General features: G+C 36.3%; 1 protein-coding gene across 3 annotated transcripts in view; it reads right to left on the reverse strand.

The window, feature by feature from the left end:
- RNF17 (ring finger protein 17) overlaps positions 1-18,283 on the reverse strand; it is a 104,606-nt gene that overhangs the window by 74,941 nt on the left and 11,382 nt on the right. For 2 of the 3 annotated variants that reach the window (XM_032260066.1, XM_032260065.1), the window contains exons 6-13: positions 17,147-17,247; positions 9,709-9,880; positions 8,421-8,497; positions 8,069-8,143; positions 5,825-6,132; positions 4,631-4,720; positions 2,007-2,165; positions 187-376 (exon numbers count right to left, since the gene is read on the reverse strand). In XM_032260066.1, coding sequence (XP_032115957.1) covers positions 187-376; positions 2,007-2,165; positions 4,631-4,720; positions 5,825-6,132; positions 8,069-8,143; positions 8,421-8,497; positions 9,709-9,880; positions 17,147-17,247 — 1,172 coding nt within the window. The remainder of the gene's footprint in view (positions 1-186; positions 377-2,006; positions 2,166-4,630; positions 4,721-5,824; positions 6,133-8,068; positions 8,144-8,420; positions 8,498-9,708; positions 9,881-17,146; positions 17,248-18,283) is intronic. The other variant, XM_032260067.1, reaches the window with a different exon arrangement.

The raw sequence follows: 18,283 nt of genomic DNA on the forward strand, positions 1-18,283 counted from the left end.
AGTAATACTGGAAAACGAGAAAACTTTACATATCAACTGTAGAGCAAAACAATAAAGTATATGTCTTGGAAGTTAAGAATGACGCAAATTACTCCTCTCTACCTCTAATTTCCTTTATTCTTTAACTTCACCCCCCTCCAAAATGTTTCTAAACAGGCCAAGACCACATATTATAAAATATCATACCCTGTGACAATCAGGACTTCAGAATTTCCAAAATCTACCATGAATATTTGTATTAGTGCAACTTCATGGACAAAGAATTTGGTTGGACTACAAGGTTTTCTAATATTTTTATTCTCTATTGGAATTAATTCTGTGATAGTTCCTCGACACCACACTCCATTTTTAATACTGTTGACAAATATTCTTGCACCTAAATAATGAGGGAAACAAATCATTATCAATGTTTATCAAGAGAGACAGTAAGTTTACAGACACGTTAGTTCTACCACTAAAAAGTCTTAATTCATTTATTTACTGATGACATAGTACTGTGTTCAAGTGCTATGAGAAGGATGTAATATATTATGCTAGTTTCTGTTATACAGAAACAAGCTAAATAGGGAGATAAACACACAAAGAATACTAAGTTATAAGTCACTTAATGAGGACCTGTTTCATAAATAATAAGAACAAAGATGAATGAGACTGTCTTGCCATCAAGAAGCTCAAGAAAGGAAGAGAGATGGGGAAATTAATTACCATAATTACACTGTACTTACCACAATCAAGACCATCTGTCCTTGCGCATGTACACATGTACACTTACTGACATAGACATACTGAGGTTTTAGACAACTATGTGCAACCACAAAAATTAAATTCAATATTATACTTCCCTCCTCTTAGATACTAACAATCTAATGTTCCCAGCTCACGTGGCATAAAATATTATTTTTTAAGTATTAGAATTACTATTCATTTTTATCAAAGTATATGATGATCCTACTCTTCTGACATTCCAAAAAGCTGTATCGATGAGCTGAGAATTAATCACACTTTTTTTTTTGAGACAGAGTCTCGCTCCATTGCCAGGCGCCAGGCTGGAGTGCAGAGCGGCACGATCTTAGCTCACTGCAACCTCCGCCTCCCACATTCAAGCAATTCTCCTGCCTCAGCCTCCCAAGTAATTGGGACTACAGGCACATGCCACCACACCCAGCTAATTTTTGTATTTTTAGTAGAGATGGGGTTTCACCATGTTGGCCAGGATGGTCTCGATCTCTTGACCAAGTGATCCGCCCGCCTCAGCCTCCTAAAGTGCTGGGATTACAGGCATGAGCCACCATGCCCTGCCTAATCACACTTTTAAATGACTATCAATCAAGATTAGACAGAAAAACACTTTTGGTATTGTTTATATACAGGCGTTGGCTGCTATTAACAGAATGAGAAAAATGCTCTATTAATAAAAATGAATCATAGCTTCATCATATTACAAGGTACAACCAAATTCAATCAACAGTGTTATAAGAAAAATACTTATAGCAAAAGCTTGAACCATGGCAAATTCACATCCTCTCACAATTAAAAGACTGACTGCATTTACAATTACCCTCTGTGGGGCACTGGGAATGGGTGCCACAGGCCTCCTGAATCTCAGATGTTCAATGCTAGCCCCAACAGTCACACATGGCAAGCAAGAGACTGGAGTTACACATGAAGAAGAATCATGTGTAACTAAGACGTTAGAAGCATAGTTCTTCATGGAGACAAAGGGACAGGCTACATAACCTGTCATGGGTTTTGTAGTTTTAAAAGCAATTCACCCTACTACATAATCAAGTTTCTGTACCCATCTCACTCTAATATGCCAACATTCCATTTTAATCCTTAGCTAATTTACTAAATTTTTATGCTTATTACAAATGAACTTAGAGCAAAAATCTATATTATAACAAGTCTTATATGGGTTGACCAAGTTATAATATATAAATACATTTGATAGTTGCACCTCAGTAATAATAAATTTGATATTTTAACTTGGAGTAGTACTTCATTACCTAGTTCCAAAATGTCGGAAGGATCAAGGTGTGAACTCCTGTTGCAAAATTCATTCACCTTCTTCTCCAGTACTTTTGCGTCTTTTATTTGTGAATACTTCCGAATGTAGAAATGGCAAGGATCTATTACATGGCTTACAAAAACTAGCTCTGCAGAACCTGGATAAAAATGTTTAAGCCACATTAATAAACTATGAGTTACAAATGAATTCACAAAAGCTGAACAACTTTAATAGCTTCTGAAAAAGTGTATTATGGTATTGTAAACTCTGGAATACTGCACGTAGGCCCCAGGAAGTAGTCTAAACCCTGAAGGATAAAACAAATGGATCGCTGTCAACTTGAAATCTTTAGTAACCTGAACTGCAAATACTTCATATTACTTGCAAAATATTATAAGTGGTATCATAGTCCATGTGATAGTTATGATTCTAAAGTCAGCATATATGCTGTAACTCTACTGTATTACAAAAGTTCAGTTTATTGATGAACATCTTTGGAACTCAGAACCCCTACTGATAATGATTAGGTTTCTAGGATAGCCTACAAAAGCCGGTTCAGTCTATGCTCTACCAATAGAACCAATATAGCTCATAGTCACTCTGAATCCCAAGTCTTATATATCAGGTTAGTCTTATAAATCAGGTGTGAAAAAATGTCCAGGCAGGGCCGGATGCGGTGGCTCACGCCTATAATCCCAATACTTTGGGAGGCAGAGGCAGGTGGATCACGAGGTCAAGAGATCGAGACCAACCTGGTCAACATGGTGAAACCCCATCTCTAGTAAAAATACAAAAAAAAAAATTAGCTGGGCATGGTGGCGTGTGCCTGTAATCCCAGCTACTCAGAAGGCTGAGGCAGGAGAATTGCCTGAACCCAGGAGGCGGAGGTTGCAGTGAGCTGAGATCACGCCATTGCACTCCAACCTGGGTAACAAGAGCGAAACTCCTTTAAAAAAAAAAAAATGTCCAGGCAAAGCCAAAGTACTGAGATGCATTTAAAGGAATATGTGTGCTTTTTGGTGGGGTGAGTAGAGGTAAAAACAGTCAGAAAATTTTCTTAAGCCAAGTGTCTTCACTAATATGAAAAGATTTCCAAAGTATAACGTTAAGGAAGGAATGCAAAAAACAAAACAGTGGTATGCTAGATTTTGTGTTTTAAAAAAAAAAAAAAAAAAAAAAAAAAACACCCTACACAAAGATAGAGAGAGGGAGAGAGAAGCCTGGAAAAATAATTAGTGTGTGTTTATTCATAAATGCATGAAGAAAATCTAGAAGAGATGGAGAGACTGAATAGAATAGGCATAGGATGGGGAGAAGTTTCACAGAATATTTTAATATATATTTAATTTCTGAATTAGATCAATGTTTTACATGGTAAAATTGTTTAAAAAACAAAGACTAGGAGGAGTGGAATTGAATACAGCCAAGTATAGACAGATGACAGAAACTGAACAAATGCATCATTTTAACTATCCAATAGAAAATATAAAGAATAATGACCATATTTAGAGTGGAGTAAAAAGATAAATACATACAACTGGGGGTGACATCTGATAGAAGTATAAATTTTGGAAACATTCTTGGGTGAGCACGATGGCTCATGCCTGTAATCCCAGCACTTTGGGAGGCCAAGGAGGGAGGATCGCTTCAGGACAGGAGTTTGAGACCACCCTGGCCGACACAGTGAAACCTCATCTCTACTAAAAATCTCAGCTACTCTGGAGGCTGAGGCATGAGAATCATTTAAGTCTGTGAAGGGTGCTGTGAGCCAAGATTGTGCCACTGCATTCCAGCCTGGGCGACAGAGTGAGACTCTGTCTCAAAAAATATTTTGAAGGAGGCGGTTATTCTTGCCAGAGTCAAAACTTATTTATTTATTCATTCATTTATTTTTATTTTTATTGAGATGGAGTCTCACTCTTGTTGTCCAGGCTGGAGTGCAGTGGTGTGATCTTGGCTCAACTGAAACTTCCGCCTCCTGAGCTCAAGTGATTCTCCAGCCTCAGCCTCCTGAGTAGCTGGGATTATATGCACCCACCACCACGGCTGGCTAATTTTTGTACTTATAGTAGAGACGGTTTCACCATGTTGCCGGGCTGGTCTCGAACTTCTGACCTCAGGTGATCCATCTGCCTCGGCCTCCCAAAGTGCTGGGATTACAGGCATGAGCCACCACACCCAGCGTATTTATTTTTGAGATGAGGTCTCACTCTGTCACCCAGGCTGGAGTGTAGTGGTGTGATCTCAGCTCATTGCAACCTCCGCCTCCCAGGCTCAAGTGATCCTCCCACCTCAGGCTCCTGAATACCAGGGACCAGAGGTATGCACCACCACACCCACTTACGTTTTTGTATTTTTTGTAGAGAGAGGGTTTCACCATGTTGCTCTGGCTGGTTTCAAACTTCTGAGCTCAAGTCATCCACTCACCTTGGCCTCCCAAAGTGCTGTTACAGGTGTGAGCCATGGTGTCTGGCCCCAGAATTAAAACTTTCAACATTAGAAAGGAATATGTTTTAGTTATCAGTGAAATTCACTCTACTTACTACCTCACACTAGGTAAGAGTTATTTATTATACATACAGTAAACTCCACTATATCAAGCTCAGACAGTTGTTACAGTACCTGCTTTTGATCCAAAAAGAACAGATGAGATTTTCTGAAGAGGCTTTTTTGGATATCTATGTGTCTCCACAAGATCATCTGTGCTGCATGCTTCATCAAAGAAATAAAGACAACTTGTACTAACTATGTTAATGTTAACAATGACATGCTAGGGTTTTTTTTTTTTTGGTGTTGTTTTTGTTTTTTGAAACGGAGTTTCGCTCTTGTTGCCCAGGCTTGGCTCACTGCAACCTCCACCTCCCAGGTTCAAGCAATTCTCCTGTCTCAGTCTCCTGAGTAGCTAGGATTACAGGCATGCGCCACCAGCCCCAGCTAATTTTGTATTTTTAGTAGAGACAGGGTTTCTCCATGTTGGTCAAGCTGGTCTTGAACTTCCAACCTCAGGTGATCCACCTGCTTCAGCCTCCCAAAGTACTGGGATTACAGGTGTGAGCACCGCGCCCAGCTGACATCCTAATTTTAAAAAAGCTGTACTTGAATTGGCAAAATACTGGAATGGCAACACCCCTTGTATCAGTGAATAAAGTCATTACAGGTATCTTAAGTAATTTAGACATCAATGATAATACAACGGAAAGAAGTGCGTCCTTTTTTAAAATGTAATTCTGGAGAGTCAACCAATAAAACAGACAAAGGGTAAAAGAAAATAAAAGCTGATCTTGAGAAATGGTTCTAATGGAGATAATCAGTATAAAACTACATAGTGTAGTACTTCACTCCACGTCAATGGCAAGAATACTGACACTGGAAATTTAATCACATACTGTGATATATTTATATGTTATAAAAGAGATAACATGATAGTTTATCTTATGTTAAATCTCAAAACAAAGATTGAAGATGTTCTTATTTCAAAGAAAGTAATACAACTATGTCCATAAATCATATCTCATTTATTTATATCTTTTATACAAGACTTGTAAGAACACTAAAAATCTCAGAATACCCTAATTAAACCAGATATTAATTCATACCTCAGAAGGTTAGCTGTATTACTGCATTAAAAATAAAAATTATCCTAACTCTGGAAAATGTAAGAGTAGGGGCATGGAATGAACAGGTTTTAAGTCATAATGAGGAATAAGATTGTAACAGCAATTGTATTTCTGTTAAATGCATGGAATGAAAAAGGTACCAACTGTATCCAATTACAGATACAAGATCTTTCCCACATGCTTTTACATTTTTACTCACTTTCTATGTTGTCTTCAATAATTTCTTCAATTATCACATCAGGGCTAGATCCCATTTGAGGTAACAGAGTAATGGTTTTAGGGGATGCTGTTGCAACAATGTCTTTCTGTGGCTGCAAGTTTTTTGCTTCTAAATGTACATTATTTGTCTCAGGTTGCAAACGAGGTGGTGGTGCTTCATTGGTTAGGACAGACATGTCAATCTTCTTCTTTTCTACTGGTGGGTATGTATCATAACAAGAAAGCCCCTTCTTGTTATTGTATTTCTTCTGAACATTCTGACTAATTTCATTTTCTTGGGGATGACATCTGTTTAAAAATACAGAGATATAAGCTTACAAATACAGAGGTAAATGGTACAACCCTGAATAAGTCACTAGAAATTTCCACAAAGGCCATTAATCTGAATTTTGGGGCATGATTATTCAATAGCCACTCACCCACTGCCAGTTATTTATCCATTCTACTCCATATTTGTCTATCTTCTCCACATATCTAGACAGTTTTTAGGCTATCGAATCTACAAGTATAGAAATTTTACAATGAAATAAGATTGGGTTTCATGAAGTTTGTGTTTCAGTTATTTCATGATGGATTTAGCTTCTTCAGAGATCACTGTTTAAGCAGCTACTGTGGGAGGTCAAGGCGGGCAGATGAAGAGGTCAAGAGATAGAGGCTATCCTGGACAACGTGGTGAAACCCTATCTCTATTAAAAATACAAAAAAAAAAAAAAAGCTAGGCATGGTGGCACAAGCCTGTAGTCCCAGCTACTCAGGAGGCTGAGGCAGGAGAATCACTTGAACCCGAAAGGCAGAGGTTGTGGTGAGCCAAGATGGCGCCATTGCACTCCGGCCTGGGCAACAAGAGTGAAGCTCTGTCTCAAAAAAAAAAAAAAAAAAAAAAAGTAATCTAATTATTTTTACTTTCATGCTTAAAAACTTTTAGTGGCTTTCTACTGCCTAGAGCTATACTGCACAACAGAAATTTTGGTGACAATGGAAATAAGCCATATTATCTAATATAGCAGTGCTTTGGTCTAAATGTTTCAAAATTCATGTTGAAACTTAATTCCCACTGTGGTGATATTAAGAGATGGGGCCTTTGGGACAATTAACGATCAAGTTATGAGGGCTCTGCCCTCATGAATGGATTTGTGCCTTACAACATGTCTGGAGGGAACTAGCTTAGGCGCTTTTGCTCTTCTGCCCTTCCACTGTGTGAAGACAGTTATTTGTCCCTTTTTTGCTCTTCTATCCTTTCTGCCATGCGAGGACACAGCTTCCAAAGGTACTTCTTAAAGCAGAGATCACGGCCCTCACCAGAAACCAAACCTGCCAGCACCCTGACCTTGGGCTTCTCAGCCTCCAGAACTGCAAGCAAATAAACACCTGCTCTTTATACATTACAGAAGAATAAAACACATCTGTTCTTTTTAAATTTTATTATAGCAGCACAAATAGACTAAGACAGGTAGTTACTAGCAACACGTGGCTACTGAACACTTGAAATGTATGCTAATACATTTAGCCTAGGAACTAGATTTTAATTATATTTAGTTTTAATTAATTTATGTCTAAATTTAAATAGCCACATGTGATTAGTGGCTACCATATTGGACAGTATGGATTATAAAGTTCAAACATCATCAGATAGCATACAAAATCTTTAGGACTTAGCATCTTTGTATTCTTGGGGACACACAGAACGGAATTACATACATTGTTACCTGAATCTAGCATGCTATTTCACTGCCCATACATTCACTGCCCATAAGATGCCTAATTCCTTTTTGTCCTCCTTTCTACTTGCTACTTAATTTTCATAGAAAAGGGAAAAGAAAATATCTTTCTTTGATATTTTCAGACTCAATTCCCCTGCTTTGCACCTCAAGCAAATTCTGCATTCATGGCTCTAGCAGTTTTGCATTTTATTGCTTACATGTCCTTCTTCCTTTACTTATTGTAATTTATCTGACACTTATCTTAATTATCTAGGGTGTTGGTACCTAGCAGTATTCAATGCTTGATGACTGAATCAATCTCAAAGATAAATTTGACATATATATTGCAGAATACTGATCCCTTCCAGGCCTTTCAAAAAATTTTATACATAGAATTTAATTATAGAAACTCTTAAGTCCTTTATTTTTCAGCTCTTGAATTATACTAAACATCAATTTTTCTGTCTCTTAGATAATGTAGGTACTGTAAGAAACTAATGGCATGTCACCATGATTATACTTACTTTGTTGAGTCCTCAAATTCAATCTTTCCCATATTTTTGAACATACAGATAATCTCACTGCAATTCACATTCAACCTATAATTAAACATTAACATATATGTAAATGTTCTAATACAAATTTATTATGTTGTCTCAACAAAAATCAGTTACTGACATTAAAATAATGAATCAAAAAGGAAACACTTAAATAACTTTCTAAGTTAGCACAAATTATAATTAACTTAATTTGGTTGCTAACTTGGTAAACATTTGTGACCCAAATTTTCAATTTATAACTGCTTACTATTTTAATACATTTAAGTTCTAACACATCTTTAAACTTGTATGGTCTCCTGAACTACGACTTACTCACCTGGGAGGGTTCCTTTGTTTTAGAGAACTAACTTGTGCTAATTCACAATCTGATGTTAATTTCAAAGTCCGGATAATCTAGAATTTAAAAAAAAAATCATTTATGTGTGAATCTTGTCACAAATAGTAAGATTTTAGAAAGAAAACTATCTTTTAGGTATTTCATTAATTAATGCATTCAGGTTCAATACGGGGCACACAAAGGGATACAGGTAAGTGTGACTTTTGGAGGTATCTATAAATGGTAACAATAGACACTAAGAAATAAGACAGCTACATGATCAGATAAAACTCTGATCAGACTCATTTTGCAACTGTGTTGCTATCTTCAAGTATTTTCTCTTTTTCTGCCCTATTTTCTTAGCTAGATTAACTAAAGATAAAGACCAAATTTTATCACTTTTTTCATCTCCTAGGGTCGCATGTGTAATACAAAGGAAACGACTACTATTGTTTTAGAACTGAAGTCTAGGACACCTAGCCAAGTAGGGTTGTGGCAAACTCTCCTTCTTTAACATTAGAGACTTAGAGGCAGGTAACTAATTAATGGCTTCTCTTAACATTAGAGGCAGGTAAACTAATTAATGGCTTCTCTCCTATACAGCTGATTATCCATGAGAAGTGAGATCCTGAAGATTCAGAGATGACTAGAGAAAGATCTATACCCTTAGGGGTTGAGGCAGAAGTCAGCAAAGATTTGTGATTTAATCTCATTCTGCCAAACTATGAGAAATATGTTTTCTTTCTTTTTTTTTTGGCTCAATTCTGCCCCTCAGGCACATGATTAGATGAAGCTGTCTCTTGACTTGCACAATTTGGGAGGAAATGGGAAGAGAAAAACTTTGCCAGGATTTTGAATTAAATTTTAAAGTCAAGAGTTGAGAGCCATACCTAAATTGTTAATGTGAAGAAAATAGAGTCCTATTCAGTTTGCTACCCTCACTTTTCCTCATTCTTTCATTCTGTTGTCCTAGAAACCTAAACTTTCACCTCAATGCCATCTTACTTGCTCTCAGATCATGTGTTACAAAGACTTCATTGCACTATTTCCCTAACTAGTCAAAAATAACAAAAGGTCATACAAATTTTACATTGTTTGTCTTAGATTTCAAACATTATTTGATTATAACTTAGATTATCCTAACCTATACTGTCATCAACTTAGAATTCTAAATAATAATACAGGTTACGATAATCTCAAAAACAAATTATTATCTTAAATACCATATTCCAAAGCATATAAAATAAGCTACCACAGAAATAACTCACATTGTGAATTATTAAATTACCTGATTCAGGTCACAATATGTTCTTAGAGAAGGTGATAATTGCAATGCTCTTGCTATGTTCATAGCTGCATTCAAATTATTTCTTTTCTCTTCAATGCAGCTTTTAGTCTTTATTAAATTTGATAGATAAGCATCAGCCGTTCTTGCAAATTCTTCACATAGGTTCTTTTTCCTTCATTTAAGATTCCAAAGTTATTTTGCAGTATTTCATAAATATTTATATAAATCTATAGTAACAGTATCTTTAAGAGTAAGTTCAGTAGTTAATGAATTTAACATAACATGGTTAAATAAGGCATAGAGTAACTGCACTGTATCTGAAAGGGTACTTTTACTTGTTGATAAAATTAACATATAACATGGTAAATGAGGCATTAACTTGAACTGAAATGTATTACAGTTTAAAGCTATGCATAGATAATTAGAGAAAAGCAAATTTTGTAGAAGGCAGGAGATTATAAATAGAGATATATAATACACCATCTAAGGCCTGGAGAAGAATCTGAGCTCAGACTCTTCAGGAAATTAAGACTTACAAAAGCAGTTGTATATACAGGGGAACTGAAAAAGCCACACTGACTCCCAGGCAAGATGCATGCTCAGAAAACATCTAAGAAGATCTTAAGCCTGATCTCATGCTGATCTCAGGGCTCAAGGTACAAACAACCACTCAGTGAAGGACTGTTACAGCAAGAGCCAGTCTGCAAAGACTGGGGGAGGTGGCTATTTTTTCCAACGTCCAATTTCAACAAAAATATAACAGGCACACAAAGGAACAGAAAAACATGACCCATTCAAAGGAAGAAAACAGAGTGGTAGAAACTGTTCTCAAAGAAGCACAGGCATTAGACTCAATAGACAGACATAAAACAACTGTCTTAAATATGCTTAAAGAGCTAAAGAAAAACATGGACAAAGAACTAGAGAATAATCAGAAAAACAATATGGGGCAAAATGATAATATCAACAGAGAAATTATATAAAGCAGCCAAACAGAAATTCTAAAGATTGTGTTGAAAAATATGGTAATTTTAATTTTTGAAAACCACCAATGGTTCACCTGCAGTTTTGGACAGGTGAAGGAAAAAATGAACCAACTTGAATATAGGACAATTAAAATAATGAAGTCTGAAAAAAATAAAAACAATGAAGAAAAGTGAACAGAGTCTAAGGAACTTGTGGCTCACTATCAAGCCGACTAAGGTATGCATTGTAGGAATCACAGGAGAAGAGAGAGACAAAGAGACAGAAATTATTTAAAGAAATAATGGCAAAATGAGCTCTATAAATCTAAGAGCTCAAGAACTCCAACTGCTGAAGAACAAGGAGAATCCTCAAAGCAGCACGAGAAATGCAATTTGTTAAGTACAAGAGATCCTCAGTAAGATTATCAGCCAATTTCTCAGCAGAAATCTTGGGAGGAAATATTCTTCAGAAGTGAAGGAGAAGTTAAACATTCCCAGATAAACAAAAGCTAAGGGAGTTCATTATCAATAGACTTTCAGTATAAGAAATGCTAATGAAAGTCCTTCATGTTAATGTGAAAGAAGGCTACACAGCAACTCAAAGCCATACAATGATAAAAACATCTCCGGTAAAGGTAAATACATAGGCAAATATAAAAACCAATATTAGTGTAATTTTCATTTGTAATTCTACTTTTTATTTTCTACAGAATTTAAAGGACAAATACACAAAATATCTATCTTAACGGGTATTCAACATAGAGGAATGTAATTTGTGACATCAAAAAAAAGGGAAGGAGCCCATATGTAAAGCAGTAGAGGTTTTACATGCAACTGAAGTTAAGCTGTCTACTCAATGTAATTCTTATGCATAACCACAAAACCCTATTTACAGAATATGCACAAAAAGAAATGAGAAGGGAAACAAAATTTGTGACTACCAAAAAAAGTCACGTAAACACAAAGGCAGTGATGAAGGAAATAAGCAACAACAAATAAAGCCATAAAACATACAGAAAACAAACCAAATGGCAAAAATCTTCCCTTATCAGTATTTTAAGTGTAAATGGATTAAATTCTCTAACCCAAAGGTACAGATCTGACGAACAGATAAAAAACATGACCCAACTATATGCTGTCACGAAAATTTAACTTTAGGTTTAAAGACATAGAGAATTTGAAAATGAAAGGACAGAAAAGATAATACACAGATAATTTTAAAATGTGGGGTGGCTCTACTAATTTTAGACAAGATAGACTATTTAGACAAGATGTAACAATTATAAGCATATATGCACCAACATTAGAACCTCAAAACGTAATGAAGCAAACACTCACAGAATTAAAGGGAAAAATAAAACTGTCTACAATAATCATAAGAGACTTCAATATCCCCCCTTCTAATATTGGATAAAACAACCAGTACAGAATCAATAAAGAAACAAATTACTTAAGACAACACTAAAGACTGATTGGACCCAGCAGACATATTTAGAACACTATACCCAACAACATGAGAATAAACATTTTCCTCAAGTGTATATGTAACATTTTGAGACAGGACATGTGTTAGACCATGCTGACTAATGTTTAATGTTCAGTAACATTTATTAGTAAGTCTTAATAAACTTAAAGATTGAAATTCTACAAGGTATCTTTTCTGACTACAATGGAATGACCTAGAAATAACAGAAAAAAACAAAACCTGGAAGATTCATAAACGTGTAAAAATTAAACAATGTAATCCTAAATCCCAATGGGTCAAAGAAATCACAAGGTAAATTAGGAAAATATCTGGGACAAATGAAGGAAGAACACAAAATTTATGAGACTCTATGAAAGCAATGCTGACAGGAATTTAAATGGTCTTATTTAAAAAGGAACTTGGAAATGAATAACCTAACTTTATACCATAAGTAACTAGAAAAAGACCAAACTAAACTCAAAGCGAAAGGAAGGAAATAAAGATGAGAGAAAAGATAAACACACAATACAGAAAAATGAAAGCAAAGTTTGTCTTCAAGCTTAGAATTAACAAACCTACAATCACACTAAGAAAAAAAGAATCAGATTACCAAAATCAGAAACAAAGTAGGTAAATTACTATCAATTTTACAGAAATAAAAAGGATTAAAAGACTATTATGAACAACTGTACACAAATTGTGTAACCTAGGTGAAAAGGGCAAATTCCCAGAAACACATAACCTATCACAATTGACTCATAAAAGTATTTTAAAAATCTGTATAGACTTATAACTAATAAGGAGATAGACTCAGTAATCAAAAAGCATCCCAACAAAGAAAAGCTTTGGACCACATAGCTATACTGGTAAATTATACCAAACATGTAATAATTAATACCAATCTTCCTCAAACTTTTCCAAAATACTTGAAGAGGGAGGAATGTTTCCTAACTCATTCTATGAGGCCAAAATTACCAACTCCAAAACCACACAAAGACATCAAACTATAGACCGGTATCATTTATAACTATTAATAGAAAATCCTCAGACAAACTAGCAAACCAAATTCAGCAGCACAGTAAAAGAATTATACAACATGACCAAGTGGGATTTATTCCTGGAAAGCAAGAATTGTTCAACATACAAACATCAATGTGTGATTGATGTTAACACACCACATATAACAGAAAAAAGCAAAAAACCCAAGTGGTTGTCTCAATTGATGCAGAAAAAGGACCTGACATAATTCACTACCTCACTATAATAAAGACCATATAAGGAAAAACCCATAGTTAGCATCACACTCAATGGTGAAAGATTGAAAGCTTTTCTTATAATATTAGGAACAAGACATACCTGCTTTTGCCACTTCTGTGCAACACAGTAATGAAAGCTCTAGTCAAAGCAATTAGATAAGAAAAAGAAATAAGGTATTCAAATCAGAAAGAAAGAAGTAAAATAATCTTTTTGTATGAAGGTATTTTCTTTGCAGACAACATGACCTTACATGTAGAAAACCCTAAAGATGCCATAAAAATACTAAAGCTAATAAATGCATTCAGCAAAAAAGTAAGATACAAAAATCAATATATAAAAATACAGTGTTTTTCTACACAGTAACAATGAATAATCCCAAAAGAAAATTAAGGAAACAATTCATTTTACAATAGCATCAAAAGAAATAAAATACTTAGGAATAAACTTAAGAAGTAAAAAACTTGTATATAAAATTGCTGAAAGAAATTAAAGGCACAAATGAGAAGACATCCCACGTGCATATATTGTTCATGTCAATACTACACAAATTGATCTAAAATTCAATGCACTACCTAAAAAATCCCAATGACATTTTTTGTGAAAACTGAAAAATCCATCCTAAAAGTCATACGAAATCTTAAGAGACCCTGCAAGACAATCTTGAAAAAGGACAAAGCTGTAGGACTCAAATATTCTGATTTTAAAGCTTGCTACAAAACTACAGTAATCATAACAGTGTGGTACTAGCATAAGGAAAAACATTCAGAACAACTGAATAAAACAGAAATCCTAGAAATAATCCTTCACATATATGGTGGGCTCATTTTTGACAAGGATGCCAAGAACATTCAATGGGGGAAGGACAATCTTTTCAACAAACAGTGCTGGGAAAACTGGATATCCAATTCAAAAGGATGAAGTTGGATCCTTACTTTATACCATACACAAATATTAACTAAAAATGAATCAAAGATCTAAACATAAGAACTATAAAACTCTTAGAAGAAAATACACGGAAAAGGCATCATGATGTTAGATTTGGTAATGACATCTTGAATACGACACCAAAAGCACAAGCAACAAAATAAACAACTGGACTTAATAAAATTAAAAACTATTGTGGATCAAAGGACATTGTCAAGAGAGTGAAAAGACAACCCACACGAGAGAAAATATTTGTAAGTCACATAGATTAAAAAATTAATATCCAAAATATATAAAGAACTCCTACAACCCAACAGCAACAAAGTAAATGATTCAATTCCAAAACGGACAAAGGACCTGAATAAACACTTTTTTGAAGACATACAAATGGCCGATAAGCACATTACCAGTCATTAGAAAAATACAAACCAGACCGTAATAATACTCCATTTCACGCTTATTAGAATGGCTACTATCAAAAAAGAAAAACAACAAAAAACAACCTTGTGTATTGCTGGTGGGAGAGTAAAATGGTACATGCAGCCACTGTGGAAATCAGTGTGGCAGTTCCTTAAAAAGTTAAACACAGGCCAGGTACAGTGGTTCACGCCTATAATCCCAGTGCTTTGGAAGGCAAAGGTGGGAGAATGGCTTGAGCCCAAGAGTTCAAGACCAGTCCTGGCAACATAGCAAGACCTCATCTCTACAAAAAATGAAAAATTAGCCAGGTGTGGTGGTATGCACTTATAGTCCCAGCTACTCTGGAGTCTAAGGTGGAAGGATCTCTTGAACCTGACAGTCTGAGATTGCGTCACCGTATTCCAGCCTGGGTAACAAAGCTAGAGTCTGTGTCACCACCACCAACAAAAAAGTTAAACAGAATTACCACATACCTAAACTGTAAGCATAAGAAGGGCTAAAAGGAAAAAAACACAATTGCCTTTCCAAGGGAAAAAAAAAAACCATGGTTAAAGGTAACTTGTGTTATGTGTATTTGACTACCATAACAAAATAAACTCATGCACATGAACTATTACTTGAATGTTATAATTAAAGACCAAATGTGAGACTGTACCAACATGGAGAATATAATATCAACCAATTCATGCATAGATTGAGCCTATGTTCTAGGGATCCTCAAGAATTTTTTTTTTCTTTGAGATGGAGTTTCACTTGTCACCCAGGCTGGAATGCAATGGCATGATCTTGGGTCACTGCAACCTCCACCTCCCAGGTTCAAGTGATTCTCTGGCCTCAGCCTCCCAAGTAGCTAGGATGACAGGCATGAGCCACCCCGCCTGGCCAGGAAATTTTTTTAAAAGCACCTAAAAAATGATTTAGGAGTCAACTGGACAAGTGATGTTACTAAATATATTACTTTGAGCATGCTACAACTTCAAAGAGCTTGTTTCTTGAAATGCATAAGGGAGGGAATATCTACTGTACCTCTGTCATGTTAGTAAATATATGTCAAATGGCTTTCTAAATAGGTGACAGATGTATATAAGTTCAAGGTATTTAGCAATACCTATTAGGTTTCTGCTCTGTTGCAAAAAAGCACATGAAAAAATGACAGATCTATAAAAAACTATGTATTTTCCTAAATATATAGAATTCCACAACATAAGTTATAAAAATCTTTTTCTGTGCTAACTGCTTTAAGAAAAAAGTTTATTTACTTTTTTGAGATGGGGGTCTCGCTTTGTCACTCAGGCTGGAGTACATTGGCAGGATCACCGCTGTCTTCAGTCTTGACCTCTTGGGCTCAACAAATCCTCCCACCTCAGCCTCCCATGTAGCTGGGACTACAGAAATGCACACAATGCCTGGCTACTTTTTTTTGTACAGATGGGGTCTCACTACATTGCCCAGGCTGGTCTCAAACTCCTGAGCTCAAGAATCCTCCCATCCCAGCCTCCCAAAGTGAGCTGAGACAGGATGATCACCTTGTGATCCTACGGGTATGAGCCAATGCACCTGGCCCAAGCTTGTTTACTTTAACAGTTAACAGCTTCAGCTGGGCACTGTGGTGCACGCCTGTAATCTCAGCACTTTAGGAGCTTGAGGCAGGACCATCTCTTGAGGTCAGGAGTTTGGGACCAGCCTGGACAATATAGTGAGATACTTGTCTCAAAAAAAAAAAAAAAAAAATTAAAACCCACAAAATTAGCTGGATGTGGTGGTGTGTGCCTGTAGTTCCAGCTACTTGGAAGGCTGAGGTGGGAGAATCACTTCAGCCCAGGAGCTTGAGGCTGCACTGAGCTATTATCACACCACTGCACTCCCGCCTGGGCAACAGTGCAAGACTCTGTCTCAAACAACCATTAGCTTCAGCACCAGAAGGTAAAACCCCAAATTTTTGAAACTTACACATTTTCAAGTTCTAAAAATCAGTCTGTAGGGACCACCAACTTTCAAACTTGTTTAAAGTTACCCATTACTTGGTGGCTCACACCTGTAATCCCAGCACTTTGGGAGGCTGAGGCAGGTGGATCACGAGGTCAGGAGTTCAAGGCCAACTTGGCCAACAGAGTGAAACCTCGTCTCTACTAAAAACACAAAAATATTGGGGGGGCGTGGTGGCAGGCACCTGTAATTTCAGCTACTCATAAGGCTGGGGCAGGAGAACTGCTTGAACCTGGAAGGCGGAGGTTACAGTGAGCCAAGGTGGCACCACTGCACTCCAGCCCAGGTGACACTGCGAGACTCCGTCTCAAAAAAAAAAAAAAAAAAAAAAACCCATTATTTCATTCTAAACAAATGAATACAATGACAAGTTAGTGTTAAAAATTTCCATTTCATTCAGTCTGTATTTTTAAGTTACTACCTGGAATCAAAAAGAGCCGTAAGTTGGTCAAACTGTTTCTCCACAACTTCTATAACACTTTCTGTCTCCTCTCTTGTTTGCTTCTGCATGTGTTCAAGTATCTGGAAAAAAGACAAAGACTTAATTTTGGAATTTTTATTTTGTAGAAGTTGTAGAATTTTGGAAGTCAAAGGTACTTTCTAAACTCTTCAAAGTAACACAAGAGGTAATTATTATATAAATAGAATATGTCACAAGGTTCAACTTTAAATCTTGTAACTTGTGAGCAAGACTGTATCTTTTTTGTTTGTTTTACTGAGACAGGGTCTCACTTGGTTGCTGCCCAGGCTGGAGTGCAGTAGGCTGAGCATTGCTCACTGTAACCTTGAACTCCTGGGCTCCTGCCTTGGCCTCCTCAGTAGCAATGACTACAGGCACACAGCTCCATGTCGAACTCTTTTTTTCTTTTTTGCGGGTGAGGGTAGGGACAAGTTCTCATTATGTTGCCCAGGCTGGTCTCAAACTCCTGGCCTGAAGTAATCCTCCTGCCCTGGCCTCCCAAAACACTGGGATTACAGGTGTGAGCCACCACATCTGGCTTTGTTGGCATTTTCTATTGATAATATGGCAACAACACCTAAAAAAATCCACTGATATGTGTACACTAAATTTTTTTCTTATTCCTTTTTATCATTACAGGAAATAAGTCATTTTAAGTAGCTGAATTTCTCTTTGATAGGATTCCCTGGATTTAATAAAATATTAAGTATTACACAATCTTAGTATTTTTGAAGTTTTAAGTACTGTTGCTTGAATCCATGACCCCTTTTTTCCTCCCAATTTCTCCCATTTAGAATAGAAATGTCTTATTCCTGTTTCACCAATGTATTTTAGAAGCAAGCAAGTTCTTGTCTCATTTCATGGGGCTCATAGACAGGAATTTTGCCCTAGGATGAATCACATCTCTTGAGTCTTCACCAATACCTGACTTAGAAGGTGAGATTTTAATTAATTTTTATTTATTTATTTTTTTAGAGACAGAGTTTCACTCTGTCAACCAGGCTGGAGTGCAGTGACATCATCTCAGTTCACTGCAACCTCTGCCTCCCCGGTTCAAGTGATTCTCGTGCCTCAGCCTCCCAGTAGTTGGAACTACAG

Source organism: Sapajus apella, unplaced genomic scaffold, assembly GCF_009761245.1.
Source record: "Sapajus apella isolate SASKATOON/1434 unplaced genomic scaffold, GSC_monkey_1.0 scaffold114, whole genome shotgun sequence".
Lineage (NCBI taxonomy): Eukaryota > Metazoa > Chordata > Mammalia > Primates > Cebidae > Sapajus > Sapajus apella.